The 27889-nt window shown below is 43.4% G+C and overlaps 1 protein-coding gene across 10 annotated transcripts in view; it reads right to left on the bottom strand.

Moving 5' to 3' along the window:
* LOC125699466 (BTG3 associated nuclear protein) overlaps positions 1–27889 on the bottom strand; it is a 126848-nt gene extending 98959 nt beyond the window's left edge. For 3 of the 10 annotated variants that reach the window (XR_007379571.1, XM_048959028.1, XM_048959032.1), the window contains exons 1-7: positions 27668–27848; positions 17141–17285; positions 16547–16618; positions 16196–16290; positions 14599–14798; positions 875–997; positions 142–317 (exon numbers count right to left, since the gene is read on the bottom strand). Coding sequence is in view for 8 of the 10 variants with exons in the window: in XM_048959028.1 (XP_048814985.1) it covers positions 142–317; positions 875–997; positions 14599–14798; positions 16196–16290; positions 16547–16618; positions 17141–17210 (736 nt within the window). In the remaining 2 variants the exon portion in view is untranslated. Of the gene's footprint in view, positions 1–141; positions 318–874; positions 998–14598; positions 14799–16195; positions 16291–16546; positions 16619–17140; positions 17286–27667 lie in introns of all 10 variants that reach the window. The other 7 variants (XM_048959025.1, XM_048959024.1, XR_007379572.1 and 4 more) reach the window with 6 other exon arrangements.

Raw genomic sequence — 27889 nt, forward strand, 5'->3', positions numbered from 1 at the left:
ATATATATATATATATAAAATATATTCACTCAGCTTATTATTCATTCCTATCTGATGCTTGCTGTACAGAAGCTTCCAGCTGAATTTGGGTTTATTCCACCCTCCCATTTACTTTTCTCATGTAGTCTCAGACCAGCATACCTTCAGAGTTCAGCGTAATAAGAGTGACATTGTTCCCAATACTTTGGCTTCCTAATTGTCCACTGTTGGAAACGGAGTCACTGGCCTCAGAGCCACTCTCTCCATCTTCATTGTGACTGTCGTCGTGCCCTGGAACCTTCACCACTATGGTGTTCTGCCTACGACCAGGAACAGCACTGCAGAAAAGAGAAGGATGTAACTTTGGGGAAACACAATCCTTGATCAGGAGAAACAGCAGAATAAAGACAACGTTGCAGTACAACAGTTTATATAAATGTATTAAGAACATTTCCTATCCACAATCTCCAACTCCACTTAATTTTAACTATGCTCTTGATAGCACAAAGTTTAACAGCCTTGCTGGGCTGCTGTGTATTCTTTATTCAGTTGATTAAATACAGGATATTGGCACGTTCCCAAGCAATTATGTATCCATGTCAAAAAAAATACGTAGCTATGGGAACTCTTTCAGTTGTCATCTCTCAACCAACACTGAGCTCATCCCAGATCCTCTAAGATGTCCTCTGCACACCAGCAGCAAAGCAGTGCTCTGTACCTTCAAATGCAGGCTTTCTCCAGGCAGGACTGATGAATTCATTTAGCACTTGCAGTTATTTTACCTTTTCCCCCCACACCTAAAACATTCCTCACTTTCACTGGGAATTGCTGCAGACCGCTGCTGATCTGTCAAAGGAGGAAGAGAAGGGGGAGGATTCCCACAACTGCTACTAACTTGCTAAGGATATTTTCCAGAGAATCCGCTGCTCTGCTCAGTGGCTCTTCCTGCCCAACCATCTTGGCTACAATTGAATTCTGCCGGTCGTTGTTCAGTATTACAGTGGTCTGGGGAACAACACTGCAAGACAAAAGTCAGAGAGGAAAAGGGAATGTAAAGGAGAGAGCCTTTAAAAGAAGACATGAACACAACCTCATTGTTCAAGTAGCCTACTTAAAGAACAAGGCTTAGAGGCAGTCCCTGTTTTTCCCCCCGCATCACAGTTACGTATCGAATGCTAAAGCTGGTAATCCATTGATTCCAAGTTCACTTGAATCCATGTCCACTTGACATCTGTATCACTTTAAGCACTCATAACTCTTTCAGAGGACAGACAGCTTCAATGGAGTTATATAAAAGTCCACAACCCCTGGAAAAGTGATAAAGAATCCATCAACTCAAGACACACAGGAGGAAGTCTGCAAACCACAGCTCCAGAGAGTCACCGAATTCTTGTTTTGAGAAGCCTGGAAGTGAACATTTTCAGAGCTCCTACAGCCAACTCACGTGATAAAGCATCTCTGCTAGCAGGACAATCCCCAGAAAAAGAACGTGATAATATTGACAGCAGAATCAGATACGGAATTTAGTTTAAAAGTGCATATTGTTGGGTTGGGGGCTCTCAGGGGCACAGAGGTGAGAGCAGCACTGAGGGCATCAGAATAGAACATTAAATAACAACAAGACTAAGCTGTTTCTTATATTAAATCTAAAACAACAGAAAAGCAGTTAGTAGCAAGGAGAAACCAGCAATGAGAAACTCATTAAAAAACAACACTAAGTCTGCAATACAATACAGAAGTAAATGTAGTAAGCAAATGTCTTCGACATGCAATTTACTATTTGATTTTGTTTCTGAGATTACCATCGTTGTTCCCACACTGTTACTCCTTGCTCTATCTGCTGAGCAAGGCATCGTTTTGATGTCGGAGCTGCTTTTGGTCATGGTGAAGTGAAGGGAAGAGAGAACTCCGAAGAGATGTTTGTGTTTTAGCCACAGTGAAGGCTTTCTTCTTTCTCTTTGCTCCATACAGTAAACAGTCTGCTATTGTTTTTACTTGTCCGACATCTCAAACATAACTGATGGCCATTTATTTTTCCTAACTGTATTCCTTGGCTAATTGTTGAAAAGAAATATGAAAGACAAACAAATTAAACAAATGTGATGACAGCAACTCTGTTTATTTCAGCTGTAACAGCGCCCGCTCGCATGAATATTCATGTGTGCTCCTAAGACTTTAAGTCCTCCAATATCCATCGTTAAGATCCAATGGAAAGATAAGAAACTGTCCTAAGAGCAAACAATAAATGGATCTCAACTTTGGCTCCGCTGAAGTGGCTGATATGGGGTTTTTTTGGAAACAAAAATCCCAGGGCCTAATGCCCCGCTCCCCCACTCCAGCAATTGGAATCGTTGCTAGTAACAAATGGGATTCCTTGAGGACTGCCAATGATCTGTTGGACTGCAAAGCTCGTGAAGCTCTGGAAGATGTTTGTCTAATCATGGACGAGTACAGAGTGTGCTATGGCTTCCCATGTCCATGCGAAGTTCAAGTTCTATTAAGCAATAAATGGGTTGGGATTTTTGCTTTATTTTAGTTGCAATCTGGAGCATAAAGGCTGACGACGTTTTCACAGTCACTTTTTCAACAGGATCTCTCATTAAAACAAACTGTGCACGTTACCAGACACCACATTCTCCTACTTAAGTAAAAAGGCAACTTGTATTTCCCCCAGTTTTAAGGCCAAACACCCACCAACTACTTGATCAAACAGGCAGCAGCATTGGCAGCTGCCCCAGCCCAGCAGCCACGTGTTCTTGTTTCATCCCCCAAGTTGTCCAAATGGATGAAGTTTGTACAGACCAGCTTAAACGGTCACAAATTTCACGCTTCCTATCGGATGTTATTAACACCATCTTTCCCCCAAACATTTGCGAGTACCTTCTTAAAATTTCACTCACCAAAGCTCGTTTTTAACGAGCACTGAATAATTAATGGCATCTGTCGAGATCAATTCAATAAAGTTCCATTTATCAACTCCCTAAGCTTTGGCTCAAATTGAGCTCTAATTTTAAAAAAAATAAGTCTTAGCACTAAAAATAAGGAAGTTTGGTTTGGGTTTGTTTTTGTTTTCTTTTTTTCTTAAGAGAACATTCATTTTTAACAAAGACACTCTGGAGATGAAGCCAAATGGCACACACCTTATTTAAAGCCATCGTGAATGAAGAAACACTTTACTATAAACCATCAGCACACATTTACCCCTCCCTCAATGCATCAATATATGTTCAAGTTCACAGATTAAATCCACAATCCTTTCTTCCCTCCAAATTTACGCCTACAACAAACACCAGGTCCTCTCTGAGCATTCTCCTATTAACTAAGAGAGGTTATTGAGAGGAAAAATCCACTATACGGTTGTTTGGGAGGAGCCACTAACTAAACATACCATTTTACTGACACTTCTTTTCCTGGCTATACAGCACAAAGGCAAAACCAGACACCACAGACGCAAGGAAAATCTTAGTAACCAGTCACAGCAACAGCCAACTTGTCCATCAGTTGCTCTGCACTTGGAAATGAGCTGTTACCAAGTGGTAAGGATTCAGAGAATCAGGTTGGAGGGGAAACTGAGTCACACAAAGCACTATGGTAGAGAACAGCATCTGTTTGGGGCCGCTCAGCACAGCACACAGCAATCACTGATGGATCTTTCTCAGCGATTAACCTGAGTGGGAACTCTACATCTGGTTTCAAAATAACTGAATGAAGCTTCTTGTCCATTTCCAGGAATCACGAGGCGGCGGATAAAAGATCTCTTTCAGTGCTCTGTATTTAACACACACAGGCTCTGGTACAAGCCATTCCGTTCTACTTTGATCCTAAAAGAGAAAGATTATTATTATTATTATTATTTTTTAATGTGTAATGCTTAATTCCTGAAGACCGATGCTTCCAAAAGCAGATGACCTAAGGAGGAGGAGGAGGAAGAGGTTGCCTTTCTGTTCAAACCATCATGAAGGTTAACCCAGAAGCTATCATTCTAGTCCATGCTCTGCACATCAGAGCGCTCCGATGCTGCTGACCAGATCTGACAACGAAGCATCACGAGGCAGAAAGTTCTGAGAGCTGATGCTGTGAAACCTGAGCAGCTAATTATCTGGAAGGAGAACAAAATAACAGTTGGGACCAATACAAAAAGGGAGGCCTGATGCTTGCCAACAGGATTTCAGTCTCAGTTTGTACACAGGCAAAACAGACAGGCACAGGATTCCCTGCAGATATGGGAATGCGCTCCCCAGTAAATTCCCTGTGAGATGTTCTATTGTCTGTTCTCAGTTTTGTTTATTTTAGGGAGGCAGCAACAAGAAATTTGCTGAACCTATACAACTTTAAACAAGGAGTTTATGTAGTCAAAACAGAAGGGGCAGCCTTAAAGAATCCAACAGAGGAAACTGTTAAATCCTATTACAGCCTACTGGGCCCACACAGCGAATTATTCCGTTTTCTTTTTTGTTTTCTTTTTTCAGACTGCAAATCTTATCCTGTAGATGAGCCTACTGTAAGGATTACTTTTATCATTACAGTTATTTTATGCACTAAATGAAAATCACAAAGAAGAGGGAGGGCAGCTACCAGATCCCAAATGAAGCAATTCTTTCTACGAGTGCTGCCAGTACCATACTCATGAAAATGATGGAAAGAAAGTATTACAAGTACTTAAAGTACTAAGTATTCAAAGGGGTCAGAGGGAGTGCTTTGGAAACCCAGCATTGTTGCATGGGCTTCAGTAGTTTCCATTTATGTTCACGTATTCCTTTCCCCATAAGCATTAGAACTTGGAGAGTCTGCTTCTGCAATTCTGTCTGTTCTTGGACACAATTTAGTTAAAAAAAATAATAATAATATCCTAACATCACGATGCTTGTAGATAGATTTATATTTGGGGATGATGGTTCTTAATGTCACTAAACAATTTGCTAAATTACAGCAGAAAACATTTTTAAAAGAATAAACACGCCAGATAATGATTTTCAAGTGTGTACATTCAGCCTCTGGCCTTTTATTATTATTATTTTTAAATGCACAAGACCTTTATCTTTTGCATAAGAAAAACGCTGCCAATGGTAATTTTCAGTCTGGAAAATGAGAGTTAGATCGGATCATTACTCTTCACTCTGTCACCTTTTTTCTTGCCAATAACCTGTCAATCACACAGAACATCATCAATGCCATAAAGGAACTTGGCCTCCGTGACGCTGCCCGCTCTCTTTCTCCCAGATTAAGCTTTCATTTAGCAGAGCAAAACAGAAGGAACTAACAGAACTAACCTTCTGCAGTGCCTCTGGACATACCACTACAAATAGTTATGGAATCTTTACAGCAGTCCTCAAGCACTTAAAGAAAGAAGACAGTCCTCTCTTCAGGCCATTTCTGAGCCTCCTTTGCACATAAACGAATGCATGCAGCTCCTAATGTTTCAGAAGAGAGCAAACTTGCCACCAGCTAAATGAATGCCAAGTGAACACTGTTCACCAAGCAGAGCAGTAAAACACCTGCTATAGGGCAGAGCATGCAAGCCAGGCACTTGAACAGTTAAAGTTTTAATGTCCCTAAACTCTGCAGTCGTCTAGCCATAGGCAACTGCCAGAAAAGCAGCAATGCTATCCATCATTTTCAGGAACAGTTCAGTTACCCAAAATTATCTTTGAATTCTATGCATCTGGAATATCCCCTACAAGCAGACATTATAAAGACAGCATTAATGATTAGGTTTCATACGAAGACAAGCCAAAGTACACCAACCATCGTGGGAGAGAGAGATTCATGAATCTGACCACTGAGAAAGCTGTAATTCATTTATAACAAAGATGAAGTAAAAGCAGCATTTATTAAAACACAATTAACTTGAGCTGGAAACTCTCTGTAAACTCCAGACTTGCTCCAAGTCACAGAAGATATTTATGCAGAGTTTGTGGTGCTCAGCCTTACCTACAGAATCTGCCTTTCAGTTGGCTGACAATCAGGAAGAGATGAATTACAGCTTTCAGACCAATTGTATCAACCAACTTAACAACCTTTTAGAACAACCTGTTGTGGATTATCCTGCCAAACACGTCCGTATGACCAACTGTGATCATTCACAAACGCTAACATCCTTTTGCAGGGGTTCTCCATCCAACCAGAAGCCACACACTGCTACAAGGGATCCGCAGAACCACTGCTTCCCAGCTCAGCTCTGCATGGATTTCACAGCAGCTGTGTGTGTGCAAAAGTAACTCTCACTTTAAAAAACAAATTCTCTTGTTGCGAGCACAGCTGAAACTCTGTAGAAACTGAACACACAGGGAAACAGTCTTTGAAGGAGCTTTAGACTAAGCAGACACAGAAAAGAAGCAATAAAACAGTACAGCTGGGTCAGCTTGCAATCAGCAGAGAAGAACACTATAACCAGAAATAGCATTACTCTTCTGCTTCTGAATAAAGAGCAGAAAAACAGGTCACGGCTTACAGTCAGCAGGCTGGCACCAGCCTTTCTACAGATAAATGTACCCAAAAACGTAACAGCAAAGAGATAACACAAAGGTACATCAGTAATCTATGGTGGTTGGTAACAGGCGTGCAGAACAGCAGAGCAGACTCACCAGAAGACTGTTGTGGCTAAACAGTGCAGTAAAATGTTACTTTTTCCTTAGCAAACACACTCCCAGTCTGGGATGACACCTCTCCAAGTAGGGAACAAAAAGCACTGTTGTTTTTTCCCCTCAATTTCAAACGTGCAAAGTACTGGAAATGGAATGAGAACTAATATAAAATGCGTATCTTATAACCCAAATAAGAAACGGCTCTATTTCTAAAGGCAAAAAAGCCCAGAAGGAAAAAAAAAGCCTCATCCATTCATGTTATAGAAACCACCTGCAGCACAACCACAGCTGAGCACAGGAGTGTCAGTGGGGAGATGTGAGCAAAAGGGCCAGGAAGGAAACTTCAGAGTGGGGAAAACGTGCCCCATTCCAACACAGTTGCCTGCAATGAAAATCATTTTCCAAACTTCCCTGTGATTTCTAATGCCTGCATCAGAATCATCACAACTCAATGGACGATCTCAGCCTCCAGCATCACGAAGCAGCACCAGGTTTCTGTAGGCAGAACCAAAGCACACAGCAGTGGTGCAGAAGTGATTTTCAATGTCTATTTCTGTTTTTTCTTGCTTCACCCATTAGCCTGACAATGTTGCCTCTCTGAGAGCTGGTACTGAAGCTTTCATATATCCGTATTTTTTACAAATAATATCGTTTTGAAAGAAACTGGGAGCAGATTTCCTCTCTCATACCCCACCCTTTAATATGGAACAAAGAGATCGAGCTGAAGATATGCAAAAATGTACAGTTCCACAGAAGGGGAAAAAATTCCGTTTGGAAAAACATTTGGATTCCAAAGTGTGCTCCTGACGTTTGGAAACGTATCAGTTAAATAACAGCTGCTGCCAAGGGAGGCAGATGGAAGCCTGGCTCAGTGCTGTCTCACCAGCCTTGCTGATCCCTCGCTGCATGTACGGCTTCTCATCCCCCTGCCTCCAGCTCCAGCTCCTTCCCACCTCGTGCAAAGCAAAACCAGCGCTCTCCAAAAACCACCATAGTTTCTCTCTCTGCTAACATACTGTTTTTCCAGACATAACTAAGACCAGTGGGCTTTGCAGCCTTTAAAACCAGTACTACTGGTGCCTTAATCCGGTGTGAACAGGTATGTAAGTTACTTTCAGTCACAACATGGACATTAAACATCTGCCCTTTCCATAAGAAGAAAATTTACCACCAGCAATCAGTGCTTGATGAGGTGCTCTCCTTCTTTTCAATGTATCCTTGGAACAAAACGTTCCAAATTACAGCAGTGCTTTCAATGGAGAGTGCTCCTAACGCTGAGTTTTTCAACTCTAAGCATCTCCAGACACCGACATGAAAACCACATTCTCAAACCTGGAGCACAAAGCAATACATAAGACTTTTCTGCCCCCTTCTGTTCATTAGGTTGTTAGATGACTTAAAACACACAGCATGCAATGTGTGCTTCCAGGAGCCGCTGTACTGCTTCAGATACACTGAAATTCCAGAACTGCACTGAAATAAAATCTTAACAATCATTTTCACTCATTTTACAATGGTTGCTCCCTGGTATTAAAAGCAGGAATTCTTTTCAAACGTTTCTTTGGAAAAAGGAGAAGCACGACCCATCCAAACGCGTTTGCTCTGAACCAAATCTCTATTGGTGTGCTCTCCACCCTTCTTTCCTAAATGCAAAAGCTGGCTGTGCTCGTCGAACCACAGATGGAGGTGAAAGTTCTGCTTTCCCCATAACTTATACAATATCACCTTATGGGATTTGGCAAACGCATTGGTCAACCTACATTTTAATGCTTCTATAATTGGCTTTAAATGGCTTTTTTAATACACTAATTGCACTAGTAAATGTTCCCCCTAATCCAGCCACGGAACTCAAAGCTCTTCTGATCCCCACCTATGCCTCCCTTTTTCATTAGCAGATACCCTTACAACTCAAGGACGTCCATCCCTAAAACATCCCAGCACAAGGCACAAGCTCTGTGTGTGCTCAGAACTCATTCCTTAGCTTGCAGCTGAGAACAGTGACATACTGCAGGCTTCATCCAACTGCATTCATCTTCTTGTGCTGTAAATTTCAGATTCACTCAAGTGAGACGCCAAAGTTGCTGTATGTTAGCTAAGAGGGAACAAGTCTCCATTCACACGTGATTCGAAACAAGTACAAATTATGTTTCACAGCTCTCAATTTAAAAGGCTCTGGGTTGATCACAGGCAAAGATTAGCAAAAGGAAGCTTATGGCACCACAGCACAGTGAACAGGCAAAAACTAAGACCTGTGATGCCTCTGCAAGACTGAGACAGGAAGAAAGTTTAGCACTTCAGACTTGACTGTAAGCGTATATTGCTGAAAATCTTTGCTACCACTTTATTTCTTTTAAGAATTCAAAATTATATCTTTAGATTTTTTTTTAAAGCATGTTCTAACTGCTAATTTTTTTGTTTTAATCCATTTATTTTCCATCTATCTCTCAGGCAAAAGTTATCAGCCATGCTTGCTAAGCTATCATCCCAATCACTGTGCTGTTACAAAGGATATTTCATCCGAAATCAATAAGTTAAAAACATATGGGCTGGGAAGACAAATCAACACAGTTCAAATCTTGGTCAGCTCAGAACGTTCTATAGGTTAAGTTCCATCCATACACACGACTCCAAAAAACAGATGAAATGTTAGTATCAAATTGTTGTTTTAATCCTACAACTGACCTCACACTCTCAACCTAAATGCTATCTGAAAGTTATATATTGGTCCTGAATTTATCAAATCCCACCAACAAATTCCTACATGTTTGGCTCCTCGATATCTTAATGCAACAATAATGGAATGTGAAACTCCAACGAGAACTGCTGCACAAACCTCAGCAATCCAAGGCACCGCTTCTCCTCAGTCCCACTTGAATTTTAACTCCCAGTGGTGGAGAGATTAAATACAAAACGGACACAAATCAATGATACATGGAATTTGGAGCACTTGTGGAAGGTCTGTAACAAAAACTCCAGACAGGCAGAGCCTACAGGACAAGATTCATGTCTTAATATCTAAATCTCCTGCACAAGCGTCCAAAACAAGAGTTATGACTGCTTGCAGCACGGCTGCTGTAGATCTTGCCGGATACAGCAAACTGCAATAGAAATCAGAGTCAGGAGAGTTCCTCAACTATTTTTAATATAAGGATGTGTCAGTCCCAAATATAATGAATCACAGAGGTTTGCTGAAGTTACAGCGTGTACCAGCAACTGAAACGTGTGTGTCAGTGCATTTGAAGGATGTCAGTCACTGAGGAGCGGATTCACTCGAAAGAAGTTGAGGCTGATGAGTTCTTCTGACGGACCAGGAGATTCTGGAAAGGGTTACAGTGTGTTTTTCAGGGAATCAGACGTTAAATACTTTGTTCACAGTGCAGCCAAAAGCCAATGCTGTGCAGCTCAGGACCGGGGGGCTGCTGTCTCATTGCAGAACTGCAGTCTTTGCTTAAATTCAGTTCCCGACATTGAACTGCAATCATAAGAGAAACTAATTTTCACACACAAACACACCTACTACACCTCAGCAAGTTATTTGGGGATGTAATCTGTTAATTTATGCATTTCAAGCCACAACAATTCCTCCAGGCTACCACACAGCTGAACGCTTGCCGGGGTTGTAAGGAGCAGGTGGCTAATTTCCTTCCTTACAGAAAACCACAGAGCTCACACCTCACACTTGAAAACTAATGACTGTGTATGCCTGCATACTCAAAAACGGCAGTGTAAGAAACCCACCCCTCTGTTATGTCTTTGCTGGGAGGGATTTAAGGAAAAGGAGAGGTAGAATTGAAAGCAGAAGCCAAAAAAAGGCATGAAGGTAACAGCATCTCGGGGCAACAATGCAATTACAAAGCCCTGGCTCCTCGAGTGAAACTTCAGCTTTGTCTCAAACGGTTTGGTTTTTTGTTGTTGATTTTGTGTTTTTTCAAAATGCCAGCATTATTTTGCTTATTATTTAATTACTATTATTATTGACTGTGCCCCCTGATGGAGGATGTACCTGAAACGGTACAGATTTGCCATCTTCCTTCCCATGCACAACGCCTGCGGGTTGGACGGGTGCACAAAGAGCTGTTCAACACGAGGGCAGCATGGCCCCCCTCAGTTCTTCATGACACAATCCCATTAATTACAAACAGAACTCCTACTGGCTGAAGCTGCAGGTACGACACTCCAACTGCTAATTTAAAACAAGTTTGTTTGCACACAACGCCGCTGATCGACAACAGAAAATAAGGGGGAATGTTGGTTAGCTGATTGATAGCGCAGGGTCCGGTCCCAAACCATGACAGACACTCATCTGTGCTTTTCTCAGCCACTCCCAGACTTCAAGGGCTGCACTGAGAGCTCCGTTGGAAAGAGGCCCCACCATCAGACATCCCAATGGATAAACACACAGCGTTTGCTTATAAAAAGTGACAAGAATTTCTGAAAAGCTGATGAACTCCAAATATTTCCTAAAGATTCTCCAAATACGTTCTGGTCACCACCCCAAACAATGCAATGTCTTTTAAGACTACTTTTTTTTTTTTTCTCCTTGAACCTGGCTTACTTTTACATATTTTCCAACACAAAGGGCTGTTGAGTTGCCTTCAGGGCCGAATGTGGAACCGGAGAAATGTTTTTCCAGGCGTAAGTTCAGTGTGTGAGATCAGGCTCACGGCAGGCAGAATAATGTACCTGTAACTTGAAAAATAAACCTTATGCCATATGTCTTTCATGATACTGTACCCCTCAATATCTGCTTTGTTTCAAACTGGGGCAACCTGAAAAAATCCCACCTGCAAATGAAACACCTTCAGACTTCTCGGAAGGAACCGTCAAGCTCTCACCTCTGGTTCCAGATATTCACTACCCCAAAGGTTTACAATGCTGATCTACTTTGTCAATGAATGATAAAAGGAAAGAAAAAACAGCCAGAAATTAAACTCAGAGAGTAGCCTAACGAATGATGTCTTTTCAGCCAGAGGGTGGTGAGGCACTGGCACAGGTTGCCCAAGGAGGCTGTGGATGCCCCAGCCCTGCAGGCATTCAAGGCCAGGCTGGATGTGGCTCTGGGCAGCCTGGGCTGCTGGTTGGTGACCTGCACACAGCAGGGGGTTGGAGCTGGATCAGCATTGTGGTGCTTTACAACCCAGGCCATTCTATGATTCTATGTGGAAAAGAGGTTAACTACATTCCCCAGAGCCTCAGCAGCCACTATATAATGATAAGAACTGAAGAATTACAATTCTTTTTGAAAGCCTGGATTAGTATTGTTGGATACTTCATTAAAATCAATAACAATCCTTATGATAAAGAGGCAACAAAAATGAAAAAGCCATTCGACTCCTGATAACATGAAATTAGGTTGGCTCAGGGAGTTGTAATTCATAGAAATACATACAAAAAACTCCAGGTATTTGGTTTTTACACCAATACCTTCATTAATCTGAGTGGTCACAAACATATTAATGATCTACACCTACAAAAATACAGAAATTCTTACACTCTATCTGGTACACAACTGCATCAAGCCTTCTCTTTTGCACAGAAAAATCTTCCTATACCTCAAGACCAAAAAAAAACCAACAACAAAAAAAGACAAGAACAGTGTCCTTGAACCAGCTGAGCAAACCACCAGAAGGGAATGGCAGCCAGGACAGCCACAGGCAGCTTGAGTTGGTCAACATCCATCCCCTGAGCAGGTCTTGCTCAAGGACACCATGCCAGGCCCTTACCCCAACACCGACTGCACAGAACTCTGCAGTTGTGTTGAACTCTCCCATTAAAGGCAGAAATACATGAAGTTCCATCTCCACCTTTGGTGATCAGTACATCCCCAACCCTATTTTAACTCCACCATGACAAAGGTTCAAAGGAAAGATCCGAAGAGAAGAGAAACCCTACTTATAAATGAATTCCCATATTTCATCAGGAATGTTTTTATGGCTATGAAGAAAATACCAATTTTAAATGCAAATCCTGTCCAAAATCAATACATTTCAAAAACCATTATCCTCGATTTAACAGCAATAAAAAAATTACATCCTTGAGAACACAGCAGAATTGCACAACGTAACATTGGCAGAAAGCATCCAGAAAAACAAATGAGGGAGAGAGTTCTGTGAAACCAAAACAAATTCCTGTCTTATCTAAAGCAATCAACCTGAACCATTTATACTTGGGCTTACTCACTCGGAGGAATGATTAATGGAAAGATGCTAACCAAAATAACGCCGTTTCTGGACTGAAACCTTTCAAGATGAAAGATTTCCTTTAAAACACGGGTAGAAGATTTCAGCTGTGCTGTCACACCATACGTTCATCAACTTATAAATCTCAGGGCTGGGCACACGCTGCGTTTCAGACTTATCATGTGGGGCTGCCACTGTGACGGCCGTCAGGCACCGCACCAGCTCTGCTAGCCAAGAAGCTTTCAGCAGCTACTGGGATTTTCGAACAGCGTGGTACCTCATAAAGAAAAGTAATTAGGTATTTCTAATGGCCACATTGGCAGGAAACGTTGCAGACAGAGGAGGAGACGTAATCACTTCGTGGAGGGGAAAGCAGGACCGTGCTAATGCTGCACAGAGCTGGACACGGCTCCCAGCACCAGGACGATGCCACAACCAGCTCACGGCGTTACGCTGCTGCTGCTCTTGGCTCTTCTTCTCAAAGCCCAACACGGCTCTGTGTGATCCAGCACTCCTTGCCCTCCATTCTTCTAGTTTTGAAACTCTGACTGCCTTATTTCCAAATACAGATGAAGAACCTGTGCTTGTATTTAGTCAGCTCTACCAGCAGCTGGTTGCCAAGCCATGGGCAACTACGCTTTTGTTAGAGTGGTCACCCAGGCAGGAAACATTCATTTCTTACGGTGACAAGCTTATATTCCACCTTGTCTCATAAAGGCATGAACTGCAAGATATCATAATAAACCATGATTATGAGCTTGATAGTTTAGGTTAAAGAATGTATCTCAATTATTAAAATATCAATAATAAAAGTTAATAAAATACAGCAATGAGCAAGTAGTGGCATAATAGAAGAAGGCTAATGTTGGTGGTTTGTGTTTGTCTGCTTATCTCAGATGGATGCCCCTCACGACAAGAAGAAAGGAATTAATGTTTTCTGTGCAGCTCTAAAGCAGTGCACTCAGAACACTGCATTGAGCACAACTTACACAGTGTTTTTCAAGTATGAAGTTCAGAATGGGTGATGAAAAAGATCAGAAAGTGGAAAATCTGACTGACAAAAGACAATTTACATTCGTGTACTTCGACTACAGTGGCATTATGAGAACGTTGTTGATGGATGTTACACAGTTACAACAGAAAATAAACAGTAATTTCTTAGAGAAGTATCAAGATTTTCCTAGGAATAAAATTATCAGTGATGGAAAAGTTGTTACACAAAAAGCCTCTTGATCATCATATTTCTCTGGCTGGAAAAATATCCATGGTTACATGATAGGCACATCAATGTTTAAGATACTTGGAACCACGTTAGGCAACTCATGAAGGTGCTCCAGGTCAAACTTGCCCCTTCATCAAGGTGGATTTGATTATTCAACAGATTCTCCATCTCAGATTTCTACCTCCAAAACAAATACAGACACTGTTCTACTGACTGTCTTCAGAAAACAAGCACATGAAACAAACTCCACTGTATTTCTGGCAGATGAAAACGTGAAGTAATCAGAACGATGAACTCATTAACTCAAAGCAACCAGATAAATAAATAAAAGCAAATCTTCAAAACCATCTAAAACAGCCGATGTGACTTTTGGATGGATGAATCTGTCTTGTTCAAGCCAAAATGAAACGTGGAAACTGTTGCAAACTGTCCATGGCTCAGCGTGATGGGATTAGTGTTACTCTAACTAGAGGTAACATCACGACATCGGTACAAAAGTTGCCTTTGAGAAATTCATTCCACACTCAAAAGCAGCACGCTGAGATCCTGACAGCCATATGGAAAACCATCGAGCTGGATGCCAGAGAAATGGATCTAGGTTATTTTTACAACATTATTTCTATTATTTTCTTACCATCGTACTTTATTGCAGGTCTGTGTAGCGCCAAGAGGAGAACCTGCCACCATGGGGACCTGGATGGGGCTGTGCTGTTTGTTCATGACAAGATCCAACTTCTCTTCCAGTGATTTACAGGTAGCCTCTAGAGCCAGCAACTTTGCCTCAATGCTATCCAGTCGCAGGCATATTGTCTGATTAATGGAACACAGGAATGACTAGAAGGGGGAGAAAGCAAGAGAAACTGCTTTTAAAAACTTACACATTTATCTTCAAGCAACACACACATAGGGAAGCTCAGATAAGTGCGACTGGAAAACGACTCTAAAGTAACTAGCAGTGTGCCTAGTGACTAAACTCAGCCACGGACAAAACTGATGACATCCAGGAGCATTTCAGCATTCTCAGACTCATCCAGATCCTTATTTAGATGCCAAAAGCATTCAAGCCAAATACATTTGCACCTAAGCACTTTGTTAGTATGATTTCATACACCACACAATCATTTAAAATAACGTGCCAGTGCCTTTCATTCAAAGTATTTAAAAACAAAAGGATTATAAACATCTGAAAGCATCCTTCTGGATAAAGTTAAGATTTCTTTTCCTGTCCAAACAGATAAATTCACATGATTACAGTGGAAATTATTTCAACACAAATCACTTCAGAGATGACAAACACCGCTCACTTTGGTTTTCTCCTGAACAGCAAGTCAGGAAAAGCAAATAAGTAAAATCTGTTTTCCTAGGCAATTTGATTTAAAAGAAAGCATACTCCACTTGGTTTCCCTTGGGGAAATACAGGCTACTGAAGGGTAACACGTGCTTGTCTGCAAACAGCAACCACGCCATCTTGTGGCCCATAGCTGCAATTCACACAGCCCATCGGCTGCTCTAAACACACAGCTCCACTGTTCTATGAGTTTCTGCACCGAATCACATAGCATTGAACAAACACGGCAGCAAAATGCAACTCATTCACTTAAGCACCAAGACAAAAACACGACTAAATTACACCAGTAAGGGCAGCACAGAACAGCAGGGGTTGGAGGGACATCAAAGATCACCCAGCTCCAACCCCTTGCCATGGGCAGGGATGCCCAAGAGGAGGACAGGCACCAGGTCAGCATGGCGAGCTCTGTGAGCATAGAGAAGGCTGGGCTAACTGAGCCTGAACCAAATACAGTTCAACTCTCAGGAGAATGCTGATAGCTGAAGAAATAATTTTAAACATGCTGCACGTTGTAACGATGATGAAAATATTCATCTTAGATACATATTACCTATATGTGTATATAACCATATCTGGGCATTGTAATACACTATATCAAGTTTATCCTCTGGGTCAAGTTCACTTCATCAAAATGATGTCTGGGTCACTGGAATTAACTCTGCTTATATTTTATTTTGCACATAACCTTTTAGCTATTGATTTCACACCCAGAGATTTATCAGTTCTCTACATCTCAAAACTTCTGCAGAGAAATGAACGTACATTGCAAGAAGGATACAATTCCAGCCTTACACAGAAACATACATATAATGGGTTCGTTTCCCCCAGGAAAGCTTACTTAATTGGTTGTTTGAATAAGAACGGAAAAAGATTTGATGGTAACCTTAATAGAGGGATCCTGGCAGTTGATTTCTATGCGCTGACGTTTCAGAGTAGGCTCTACATCATCGTCTGTCACTTCATGATTCGCCAACACAACTGCAAAGAAAAATATGCCATGGCACATTCCACAAGAGACAAGAGTTACAAATGCATCAAGTGGACAAATCAAAGAATATAAAAGGAGTCTGGTTAACATACTGTAATTTTTTTTTCAAATTTGTGTTAAATTATGACAACAGCTTACTACTTCTCACGAAATTATTATCCAGATCTAAGACAATTTCAGCCCCACTGAGGGTGTAAAGCTTGGGTGTTACCTTGGATATTGTTTCTTTTTTAATTAGGAACTCACCATGAGGAAGCAGAGTTGCCACATCAGCTGTTCTGCTTCGACAGATCCACTGGCTTCTGAAACCCCAACACTCTACAAAACCGTAAGCAGTGCTAATGAAGTTCTAACAAACACAGGATTTCCCCCACTCTATGCAGGGTAGCAATAGATAGTTTTTCCCCAAAATACATTAACAAAATGCTGCAGGCTTTCCCAAATCAATAGTTGGCTATGCAGACCGTGTGCTGTGGGTGATAATCCTGCCCAGCAGGTTCCCAGCCAGGTTGGGGCAGGCAGCCCTCAGCTGCTCCTCCAACTCTTGGGAAACATTTTTAAACAAACTTTTTCCTTCTGCATCAGAAGAGGTGTTTTTGATAAGAGATTGTATTTTCTGTAACTGTGGCCACTGTTCTAGAAAACATTTCTATCCAACACTGAAATCCATTTCTACCAACACTTACTCACCTATGCGTGAGTAATAATCTGATCCAAAGGGTATTAAAGATGCATAAAGCAAGCTGTTCAAATTCAGCTGCTAGTCTTAATAAGCACTTCAGATTTCTAAAAGGAAAAGCTCAGGAGTGATTCCCACCTTGTCAGTGGGTAATACTGTACCTGGGTTGTCTGGAGTCAAGTCTTCAACGGCAATCTGAACAACATCTGCCAGATCCTGTTCTGACATCATTCAGAACCAGGCTGCACTTTGCAGTCAAACACCACTGCAGGCCCCCAAACAAGCAGTTTTATGAGACATGCAATCCTGAAAAACAGCAGCAAGAGGAGCATTAATCCCTGATATATAACAATTCAGCACTCACTTTTTCTCATGGCCATGAAAGAAAACTGCTCATACAATGGCACAAACTGCCATGCTAATTGGAAACCTCATCAAAGAGACAGCAGCTGCACTGTGGGCATCACCTCCATAAGTAACCTTTCTACAGTAGGAGCAGGACCACGCTGCAAGCCTTTCTTGCTGAGTCTTCCTACATATTCCCAACGGATAAAGAGGTGGGTTAGCATCAGTGATTTGGTGGCCCATGGGTCTAAAACACAAGAGAAAATGTCTTCTTTCCAATGTATTGACATCTTCTACTTTAAAGGCTTGTAAGAGTACACAAATCTATCTGTAAATTCTGAGGTTTTAATTTGCAAACTATCACTTGGCTCTTGGAAGCACTCAGACCCAACCCTTGATGCTGCAATAGCACACAAATCTGCACAGATCCATACACACACAGGCTCCTACCCCGTACAGACTGTAACAGGCCTCCAAATTCAGCGAGGACTGGGAGCTCTCTTGCTGCTAATTGCAAATCAACTTGTTTGCCCAAGGAGGCTGTGGATGCCCCATCCCTGCAGGCATTCAAGGCCAGGCTGGATGTGGCTCTGGGCAGCCTGGGCTGCTGGTTGGTGACCTGCACACAGCAGGGGGTTGGAACTGGATGAGCATTGTGCTCCTTTGCAACCCAGGCCATGTTGTGATTCTATGATTGAAACAAAAGTTCCTTTTTTTTTTTGGCTGTTGAATCTGTTTTTTCTACATTCTGATTCCAATGAAGCTATTTTCAGAATATTTCCTGATTTCTCAGCCCTGTTCCCTTCGAGCCCTCCATCAACTTTATTTATTAGGGTTTTAAGAGAAACTTTTTAGCCTCTAAAACTGAATTACAATCACTGGAATCGGTCGTATCTGTTCCTTCCCACAGCCATAAAAGGACAGGCATAAAACACAAAGAGATCGGTCAACATTATTTTTTTTCCCCCCCCTTTCCCAACCTGGAGCAGAAAACACAAGTAAAATAATTTGAGGTTTACCAGTGGAAACGGTAATTCATCCCTTCACATTGACTCTGAACCAGCTCCAGCTCTGCATAAAGATTTCCCTCTTCCATTGGAACACAAGAAAGCCATTAAAGCATGCAGGTGGAGCACAGGGTGCTGGGAGAGCATCAGAGCTTGGGAAGGATTGGGGGCCCGGCGCAATGTCAGCACCCATCTCCACACTGGGACTCCCCACATCTCAGAACTGTTTACTCAAAATATCAGCGTTGCCAACGTTGAGTCATTTACAATTCTGATGGTGGTGAAAAACGGGCTGGGATTGCGCGGCCGTGGCTGCGCGCCCGAGAAAGCTGGCAATGTCCTAGAGAGTGTGGGTGCCATTTGGCAAATGAGATTTGCCATTTCTGAGAAACCCTGGCCCGCAGCCAGTCCTAACATCATAAAGCAGCTGTGCTCCAGTTACTGGCCATAATGTCACACGCTGCAGTACTGAGAACCCGGCCCTCGAGTTGAAGCGCTAAAAATGGACCGACTGCAACAAAACCCAACTTTGAGAACTTCAGCCATTTACACAACGTTGGATTTCGCTGATGCTTTGTGTTGCATTCTAACCACAAACACATCAGTAACTCGTAAATCATTCCAAAGCATTTCTATTCTTTGCAAGCCATTCTAAGACGTACTTAGCTCTCCAAAACTCATCGTGAAATGACTGAGATGAATTAAACACAAACACAGGGTAATTTCACGCTTCTGACCTCTGTTCTGCATCTCTCGTGGGTCACAGCCCAAAGCACTCAACCTCAGATCAGAAAATTAGCCCTGAAAGATTCTGCTAGTCCTTAAACAACAGCACGGCTACAAAGTCGTGATGGGGAAAACAGCCATTACACACACACAGCAATGTTTCTTCCTAACATCAATATTTATTTCCATTTAAACACATTGTATTACAGTTTCAAGGAATCCCACACTGCTGCTGGGCAGTTGGCCAGCATCAGGCCAGAACCCATTCTTGGATTCTCTGTGGGTGGAACAGAACATAGCTGTGCTGTCGGCGCACTCAGCGAGCTGCAGAGTGGAGCAGGGCGCTGATGGAAGCAGTGCCTGAGCGAGCTGCACTGCCTACTGCAGCCATAGCAGCTTCCACAACTGGGAATAACTCTTCCCCATTCCACATTTCAACTTACAGTTGAAAACTCCCACAGCAGGCTAAAGAACCTTATGACCAACGCTTGACTTCAGAATCAAGGACGAATGAACAATGAATGTGATACTGTTAAATTGCCACCTTTGAAAAGCCTCAGCTTACAAACTCAGAACAGTTTCCTCAATCCATTTTCCACGTATTTTACTTGGTGAAGTATTCACCACCATTTCTGGAAGCCAAATATTTCCTCTAACATGGGCCAGATGTCCCCAGCCCTCCCCACTTACCCCTTCTGGCTGCAGGCTTTGCCCCCACTGACTCTAAATGAAGTGCACACATTAAGAACCTGATGATGAAACATTTCCTGGAGCAAATATGAAGTGATAAAAGAGAAAAGTGATAAGGCAAAAAGCTTGGGATAAGCCTCGATAGGGAAGGAAACATGCCTGCTTTGCTTCCCCCCAGCAGCATGCAGGTTGGGTCCTATAGGGCCAGTGCAGTGCTACCTGGGGGGGGGCATGGGGACACTGCATCCCTGTGAGCACTCTCATCCCCCATTGATGCACCTGATATTCTAGATTTAAAGTAGCCTTTGTTTAATTAAGTAAATTATTATTTGTAAGCAACTGAATCCAATTCGGGTCAGTTGAATTCTAAATTACCTTACCTGCACATGGGTTTAATTTAATTAATCCGTTTTATAACATTAATGCAGAGTAATTCCTCTGAGCAGTCGCTTGTAAACAAACCCATTTACTGAAATATCTGATGGCTTTACAGAATCACAGGGCATCATTCCAAAGCATATAACCAAACACACCCAGTGACTTGTTAACATGGGAGAACATGTGCTGAACATCGATCTTCTCTCCTGCTAATTAGTGAGGGCAAACACTGCATTTCTCAAAGAAAAACACCAACGTTCTCCAAAGCTTTATTCTGCTCACGGCATGCACTTGGACTTCTCTTATTTGAGCAGATCATTACAGATCACCCCCTCGCTGGCACTTCTTAGCACTGTTAAAGGCACAGAATCATTCAGGTTGGAAAAGCCCACTACGACCATCCAGTCCCGTCACCACCATGCCCACAACGCTGATCAAACAATTCCGTCATCCTTCATTCTGCACCACGGCCAACACTGACTACCAGCTGTGCAAAACAAGGCTGAGGAATGCCATTCCATTTCCGAGCGTTGTTCCTCTTCATTTCACTCATCCTTTCAATCAAGGACACCGTTTTGGTTGTGTTCCTCTAAGCACAACCCCTGCTAGCCAACCAGTCCATCTTCAGTAGCCTAACACCCATCACAAAGGGACAATGATCCTTATCTTGCCAAGAGCTACAACATGCAACAGAGGCAGCTGAATGGCACAACGCATTTTGCACATGCAGTAAGGGCAGTAATCCTCCATGTGCACAGATTGGTCCACAAGTGAGATGAGCTTATGGGGCAGAGGGACTAGAGAATGCAGATCTGCCCTCGTGCAAGTTATGTAGAAGCATGAAAGAGGCCCTCCGGGCAAAAAACACAGCTTTTCACATGAGATCCTCATGAAGAACAACCAACAAACCCAAGTTATAATCTGGCACAGCCACCAGCGTGCTGCATCCTAAAGGAAACAACCCCCAGGAGCAGTCCTGTGCAGAGAGATGGGAAACACCTAGTTGGATGGATACATGAAGTTATCATGGAACTGAGAGGTTCAGAACACATCAATGTTCTTTTAGTCTTGCTCTGAGGCTTGCAACAATTTCATGACACCAAAGCCTGCCTTTTCCCTAAGTTAAGGTCATTTCAGTTGGAATGGAGCCTTCCTACACCAACAAGCCACATTATTGCTTATGTTCTTACGCTGAAGCATGCAAAGAAGCTAGAATAGCAGTGGTGCAATAGAACATGGGGTTTGATGCTCTAAAGCTGCAGTCCCTCAATATACCAAGTCAAAAGTTGCTTTCAAAACTAAAAATTGAAAAGAAAAAAAAAAATCATATTTTGCACCTTCTTATCACTATTTAAAACTAAAAAGAAAAAATGGATTCTGATCTTCTCCAGGTTCTGTTTAGTTTTTATTGCTCTCAACTCAAATTAAAAGGGATGCAGAAGCATCGTGTTTCACATGAATTTCATGGTAAAATTACACGTGTTGCAGCTTAACTATTTTAAAAGTTGGTGTAATATATGGACATCTTTGGTTCAGCCAGGGATCAGAAGGACACTGTAGTGCTTGGGTGTCTTTTGGTAACTCCAATCTCCCACCTTTGGCCACAGCCCTAACACAGCATACAACAGCCTCAGGCAGGAATAGAGCTGTGTGCACCAACCCAACCCCAGCACAAGGAACCACAGCACTGAGCGTGGCCATGCACATCAAACAGGAGCTCCCCATTCACCTTGCACAAACATGGTACAATTTGTACAGCTGAAAACCAGCAAGAACCAAGCAAGAACTGCTCAGCTAGCAAATGCAGCACGCAGAACCTGATGCAGCCATGGTGTTTTGTTGCTTTCATCCACTAGATGGAGAATATTGGTAGCACCTCCACAAGAAACACAAGCAGTTGAAGAACAGACTTCTTGAACTTGTTTCCCATTATGTACACAGAAGGCTCTCAAGGAACCCTTACCCACAGCTGGAGGGGCACTGAGGTGGGTTCCCCACATGGCCTTTAAATGCAGTGACTGTACCACCACCTGAAACAGCAGCATTGCCCCACAGGCATCCTTCTGCATTACTTCACACTGACTCTGGGAATTCCAAACAGCCCCCTAAAGAGACCAGAATTATTTGGAGCAGATCTGAGTTCTTCATAAGAAGCACAGCGCTGCCAGAAGTGCATTTCATGTGACCCAGCACATCAAGATGGGTGCAGCCTTGGACCTTTCTGCAACAGAAACTGCCCCTGAAAACGTCAGCCCAAGGTTTGCAGGCATACAGGCACAGCCTTTGCAGACGGGTCTCCCCTGCAGCAGAGGGATGCGATTCTATGATTGCGACTCTGTGACGTGCATTCTCCCCTCACAAGGGACATTTATCCCAACACAGATGTGCAGATGAAGCAAGGCTTATCACCAGAGCTCTGGCCATGAACTTCTCTCCAGTGCCAGGAACTGGCAATGAAACTCCATTCTGGAGGTTCCTAATGCCCAGGACTAGAAGGAGTATGCTCCAAAGTTGCAGCAAACAGCAACTGCAGCGATAGCCCACAGGTCTATACATACTTACAGTAACAGTCAAATGGTAAAACTAACAGCATAAAAAACATGGAAACCCAGCTTTAGAATACACATATGCAAAGCAATCCAATAAAGAAACTAAAATAATTACTACCTGATGAGCAAAAGGTCACAGAAAGGCATAGGTGGACTTTTAATGAGGAAATAGAAACAAACATGAGATGGGACCCATCTGGATCTCTTCTTTTAGTGTCATTTAAGTATGAAAAAATCATTGCCATGCTCCAGCCAGAACCTTACAGTGTTGTTACTTAGAAACGGCAAGGAGCTTATGAAGAAATATTTCAACACATGGCAATTTAATATTCGAATCCCCTTTGGAAAGTGGGAAATAAGCAGCATAACAACATGGTGGCAACCAAAAATAACAGCTGTAAAAAAGCTGTCAGATGCTGCCAAGAGAGGAGGGGGTGAAAAAAAAGCTCTGAATGACCACAGTTGCTCCAACTGAACAAAGGAGAGCTTCCCAGGAGCAACCACCTACAGTGTGATCTATATCCATACAGAGGGTTTGTATGTGTTCCTAAGGCAACTCCAGCAACCTCTGCAATAGTCAGGAAGCACCGCCGAAGCTTCCTTCCTGCTTCATACCTTCATTCTATTCTACTGTGCAAAGGATTTTCAATAATACCTGTCAACTTGCGTTATTTAAAACCGTTTCCCTCTTACAAGACCACTTACAGAGTCAAGATCAAAAAATGGGAAATGGATTTTAAGGAAAGCACAGTTTTTAAGCACAGTTCTCAGTTTATGTCCCCGAACACCCAGTTTTCCCATTCCATTCTCCAGTTGCTTCAGTATCACCAAGTGACTTTGCATCATAAATAAGTAATTCCCTGTACTCAAGAGAACAGCTGACTGAAGAGTATCTCAGCGTATCAGTCTTTCAATGACCACTGGAATAACGAGGTCTATTCAATTCAGTGCAGTTATTTGCATTATTCACAAGAAATCTTGGAGGATATTATTTGCTCTGAATAGAAGACACTACTAAAACCATAGCAGTAAGCAGGTTTGTGTCTCAAACCAGAAAAGACCTGGCAGCCAGCTTCTAGTTTAACAACATCCACGTTGTTTGAGCAGAAAGAATCAGAACATCTCGCTGCTCAGATGAAACAAGAGCCCTGCGTGAGGCACAGCACACCTGCACTCCAGCCATGCACAACTAGTGAGAAACACCCATGTTGGGCTAACACTGCCCTGCTCGATGGAAATCCCTTTGGTGAAACCCAAAAAGAAGCCATGTCCCATGCTGTTCTGTCAACAGACAGCACTGTTGGGAAGCCACTTCCATCTGCTAAGCTCTTCCACGTGCTGGGCTGCTGCTGTGCTCATGCCAAGGCGCCAGGTGTACAGCACAGGGCTGCGCCGTGGAGCACAGATACTGAGCCAGAATGTATCTTTCATCATGAGAACTCACCAGGTTATAGCCAGCTCCTCTGGAGAGATAGGAAATAAACGGAGAGGCAGGCTGAGGGAACAAGTGTCATATTTGAACCTGGCCTCATTCCTTAATATCATCAGATCGCCTGTTTAGTGCAGCCTTTTCAATGCCACAAGGATTCAGACTGGAAGTGCTAGAAAGCTTCGCTTTCCCTTTGCAAACTGACTTGGCTACGGCATTTATAGGCTTTGCCTTGAAGGCTGCTCAGCCCCAACACTGCAGGGCCAGCAGGCAGCTCATCTGTGCTCTGCAATGCACACAACCAAGATCTCACTTCAGCCTGTAAATACCCAACATCTGGCTGAGGTTCAAAGGAGACTTGTGCAAATGCTTCATTCCTTCGTGCTTGGCTTACCTCAAACAGGAAGTTTACAGCAAAAGGGAAGAACACAACTTTGTATTTTTCCAACCATGTGCTCATCTCCGATACATTGGAAAAAAAAAACTGATCCAGGAAAAAAAACAAAAGCAACCAACCATGCTGCTACAGGTGCCTACTATCAAAAAGCACAGCAGCCAACATCAGATCTATGGCAAAACAAGCCACCTGCTTGCTCGGTAGTCTCACAGATTTACCACCTGCAACTACCTAAAAAGCATCCAAGCTCCTGAAACAGACCTCAGTGCTGCTGTAAAACCCAGAGATAATGTTTGTGAATTCTCATCAAAAAAATAAAATCTGAAGAGCATCACCAGAAGAAAAACACAGATCCCGTGCTCTTCTGAAATACCTCACAGTACAGTCTGAACCTGTTTTGCCACCATCCCTCCCTCCTCCAGAAAAGAAGTGATTCCAGCTCAAGCTTGCAAGAGTATATCTAGGTATGAGGGTAGAGTTGATACATGTAGCAGGCACAGCTGTGTTTGTAAGGAGCGCTTTTCTTCACGGTTCCTATGAATCCACACCACAGGGCGGAAGATGGGCATTCTGTCTTCATCCTAAGATATGGATTAATCTGAATGCAATGTATGCTTCCCTCGAGCAGTCAGGGCTTCCCCCTTCCAGTCACGCTTTTACAAACAGGAAATGAGATGAAAGAATTTTGTCCAACAGATATCATCATAAATTACTTTATTTAAGGTCCCAAACGCAAAGGATTTTATCCAGTTCACCTCTGTGTGTACGTTTGCACGTAACATGCAGTCTAACAAGTGGGAGACAAAACTAAGCACTTGACAGCACCTTTTTCAAGAGCTACAACTGCAAGGAAATAAGTGTTTTAGGCAAACTTTTAAGGCATTTTAATTTATTTTTATTTTTACTTGAAGCAGCACCACTTAACATTCAATGAATATGTTTAAAAGTAAAACAAAATTACTTCAATAGATAACTAAAGACCAAGTTTCAAACTAAAGCAAATCAGACCTGTGGAAGGAAAGCGTTTGGTGAAGTTCAGTACTCTCAGACATCCTGTTGTTTGAGTTGTTTGGCACACACTGCCTCCTCTACAAAAATGAAATGCCCCTTCCCTTCCTTTTAAAATGACTGTAATCAAAGTGCCTTTAATTTACTTCCTAAGGAGGAAATCTCAAATCAAGCCATTCTTCAGTGAAAGATACGAAGGCATTCAAATTCTGAAAACATAAAGATGTATTCTTCCTGCACAAACAGTGCTTTAAAGGTCAGTGAAAAGCTGAAGATAAAAACCAGAGATGAGGTGAAATGCTTGAAACGTGATCCTGGGACTGCAATGATCCCACAACAGAGCACTGCTCTGCCAGGTGGGGGTAAAACTGTAAGCAGCCCTTGCAGGAGGTACACAGAATCACAAAGCTCAACTTCCTTCACCTCATCTGTGTAGAACAGCAGAAAAAGCGTCGGTGGTGCTGTGCTACAACCAGAAAGGGCAGGGAACAAGCCTTAATGACACACATTCAGCAGAACAAGTGCTGATGGAATCCTGTCTGCTACCAACACTGACAGTCTGCACTGTGCTACCTCTGATATGCCCGAATACTCATTCTAAAGAGCCATACAGCTTTAAACCTGTTCCATATTCACACAGCCGTAGCTGGATAATTAAGTCATTAAAGCCAGTTTCTGTTACAGCGTAACAGATGATAAATTAAAAACAAAGAAAAATAGTTGCAAAATATTTTCATCCTCTCGAGCAGATGGACTGCTAACGCTTCCAAAATCCCAACGCCATCTTTCACTCTCTTAAATAAAAAGTCTTCCTCCCTAGCACGTAGTACTGAAAACTGAACTACTGCCAAGGAGCACTGAATGCACAGAGTCCAGTTTCAGCACGGCGTATTTGTTATTCTGGTCAGTTCCCATAGACAGCCATTCACAGGTGCACAAACTCTCCCCACCCACATCAAGCCATTGTTTCAGGAGGCACTGCTGTGATATGAAAACAAGCAGGAGTGGTTTAGCCGTATGTTAAGATCTTGGGTGAGCAGCCAAAACCCTACAGACAAATGGTACGTTTGCTCCTTGACATCAGTCAATAGGGTGCTATACCCAAGGTAACCTAACACGGAAGGAAAACAAGTAAAAAAAAAAACAAAAAAAAAAAACAAAGGATTGTTTTACAATGAATGCTCCAAGCTACTACTTTACAAGATGTTACAAGCTGCTCCAGTGGAAGCAATCCAGGCTGGATGTGGCTCTGGGCAGCCTGGGCTGCTGGTTGGTGACCCTGCACATAGCGGGGGTTGGAACTGGATGAGCATTGTGGTGCTTTGCAACCCAGGCCATTCTAGGATAAGCAATTCCTCTGCTGCTATACCCCCTCCCAACTTGTTTCCCTGGGATTTTTTTTTTTGGTCCCCAGAGAGCTCTAAAAATAAACCTATAAATAAACCATACCCACAGCAGGATAAAAGCACGGCCTTCAGCGCAGTGCATAACTTCCCACAGCCCAAGGATTGCAGGACTCCTTAAAACACTCCCGTGGTTGTTGTCTGTTGTTTGTTTGTTTTACATTACAGATAAGGACGAAGGGAAGAAAACACATGAAGAAGGGTGTGCCACCCACCCCCAAACTGAGCAGCAGACCGGGTGCAGATGTGGAAAAGCTTTACTGTGCACAGTAACGCAGCCACAGGGGGTTCCGCTGCAGCCCCCTCAGCGTCAATTTGTCGCGATAGGGAAGGAGGAGGGGGGAGGGGCTGCGACAGCTCGGCCATACACCCATCCATCCCACGACCTTACGAAAGGGAAACGGGGAAGGCCGCTGCCGAGCGGAGGGGCCGCACACGCGGAGCCCCCCGGCCCGGAGCGAGGCGTCGCAGGGCGGGCAGAGCGCACGGCCCAGCTCCGGAGCCCCGCGGCCGCAGGAGGCGGTGGAGGAGGAGGCGAGGCCCCGGCCGCCCCCCCTCGCTCGCTCTCTCGCTCCCCGCCTGCGAGCCCGCGGCCCCCCCGCCTCACGCCCCTCCCCGGAGCCGCCGCCTCGCGGCCCGGCTGCTCTGCCTGCGCTGTGAGGAACGGGAACGCTGAGAGAAGCGGGGCTCTACGCCCGGCCTGAGGCCCCCCGGGAGCTCGGCCCCAGCCGTCCGGCCGCGGGGCGCCGCGGTTACCGTGTGCGGTGCCGAATTCTCGTGGTGTTTGTCGGGCGGCTGCGATAATGGCGTCCTTCCTCGCGAGAGATCTCCGTCTCCTCAGCGCGCACGCGCCACCGCGCTGCGCCCGCTCGGCCCCCGCCCGCCTCGAGCGCCCGCGCAGGCGCACAGAAGACTCGGCCTCGCAACCGCCCTTCGCGGCCGCGCCGCTGGGAGAGACTATAACTCCCAGAGGGCAGC

The sequence above is a fragment of the Lagopus muta genome, chromosome 12 (assembly GCF_023343835.1).
Source record: "Lagopus muta isolate bLagMut1 chromosome 12, bLagMut1 primary, whole genome shotgun sequence".
Classification (NCBI taxonomy): Eukaryota; Metazoa; Chordata; class Aves; order Galliformes; family Phasianidae; genus Lagopus; species Lagopus muta.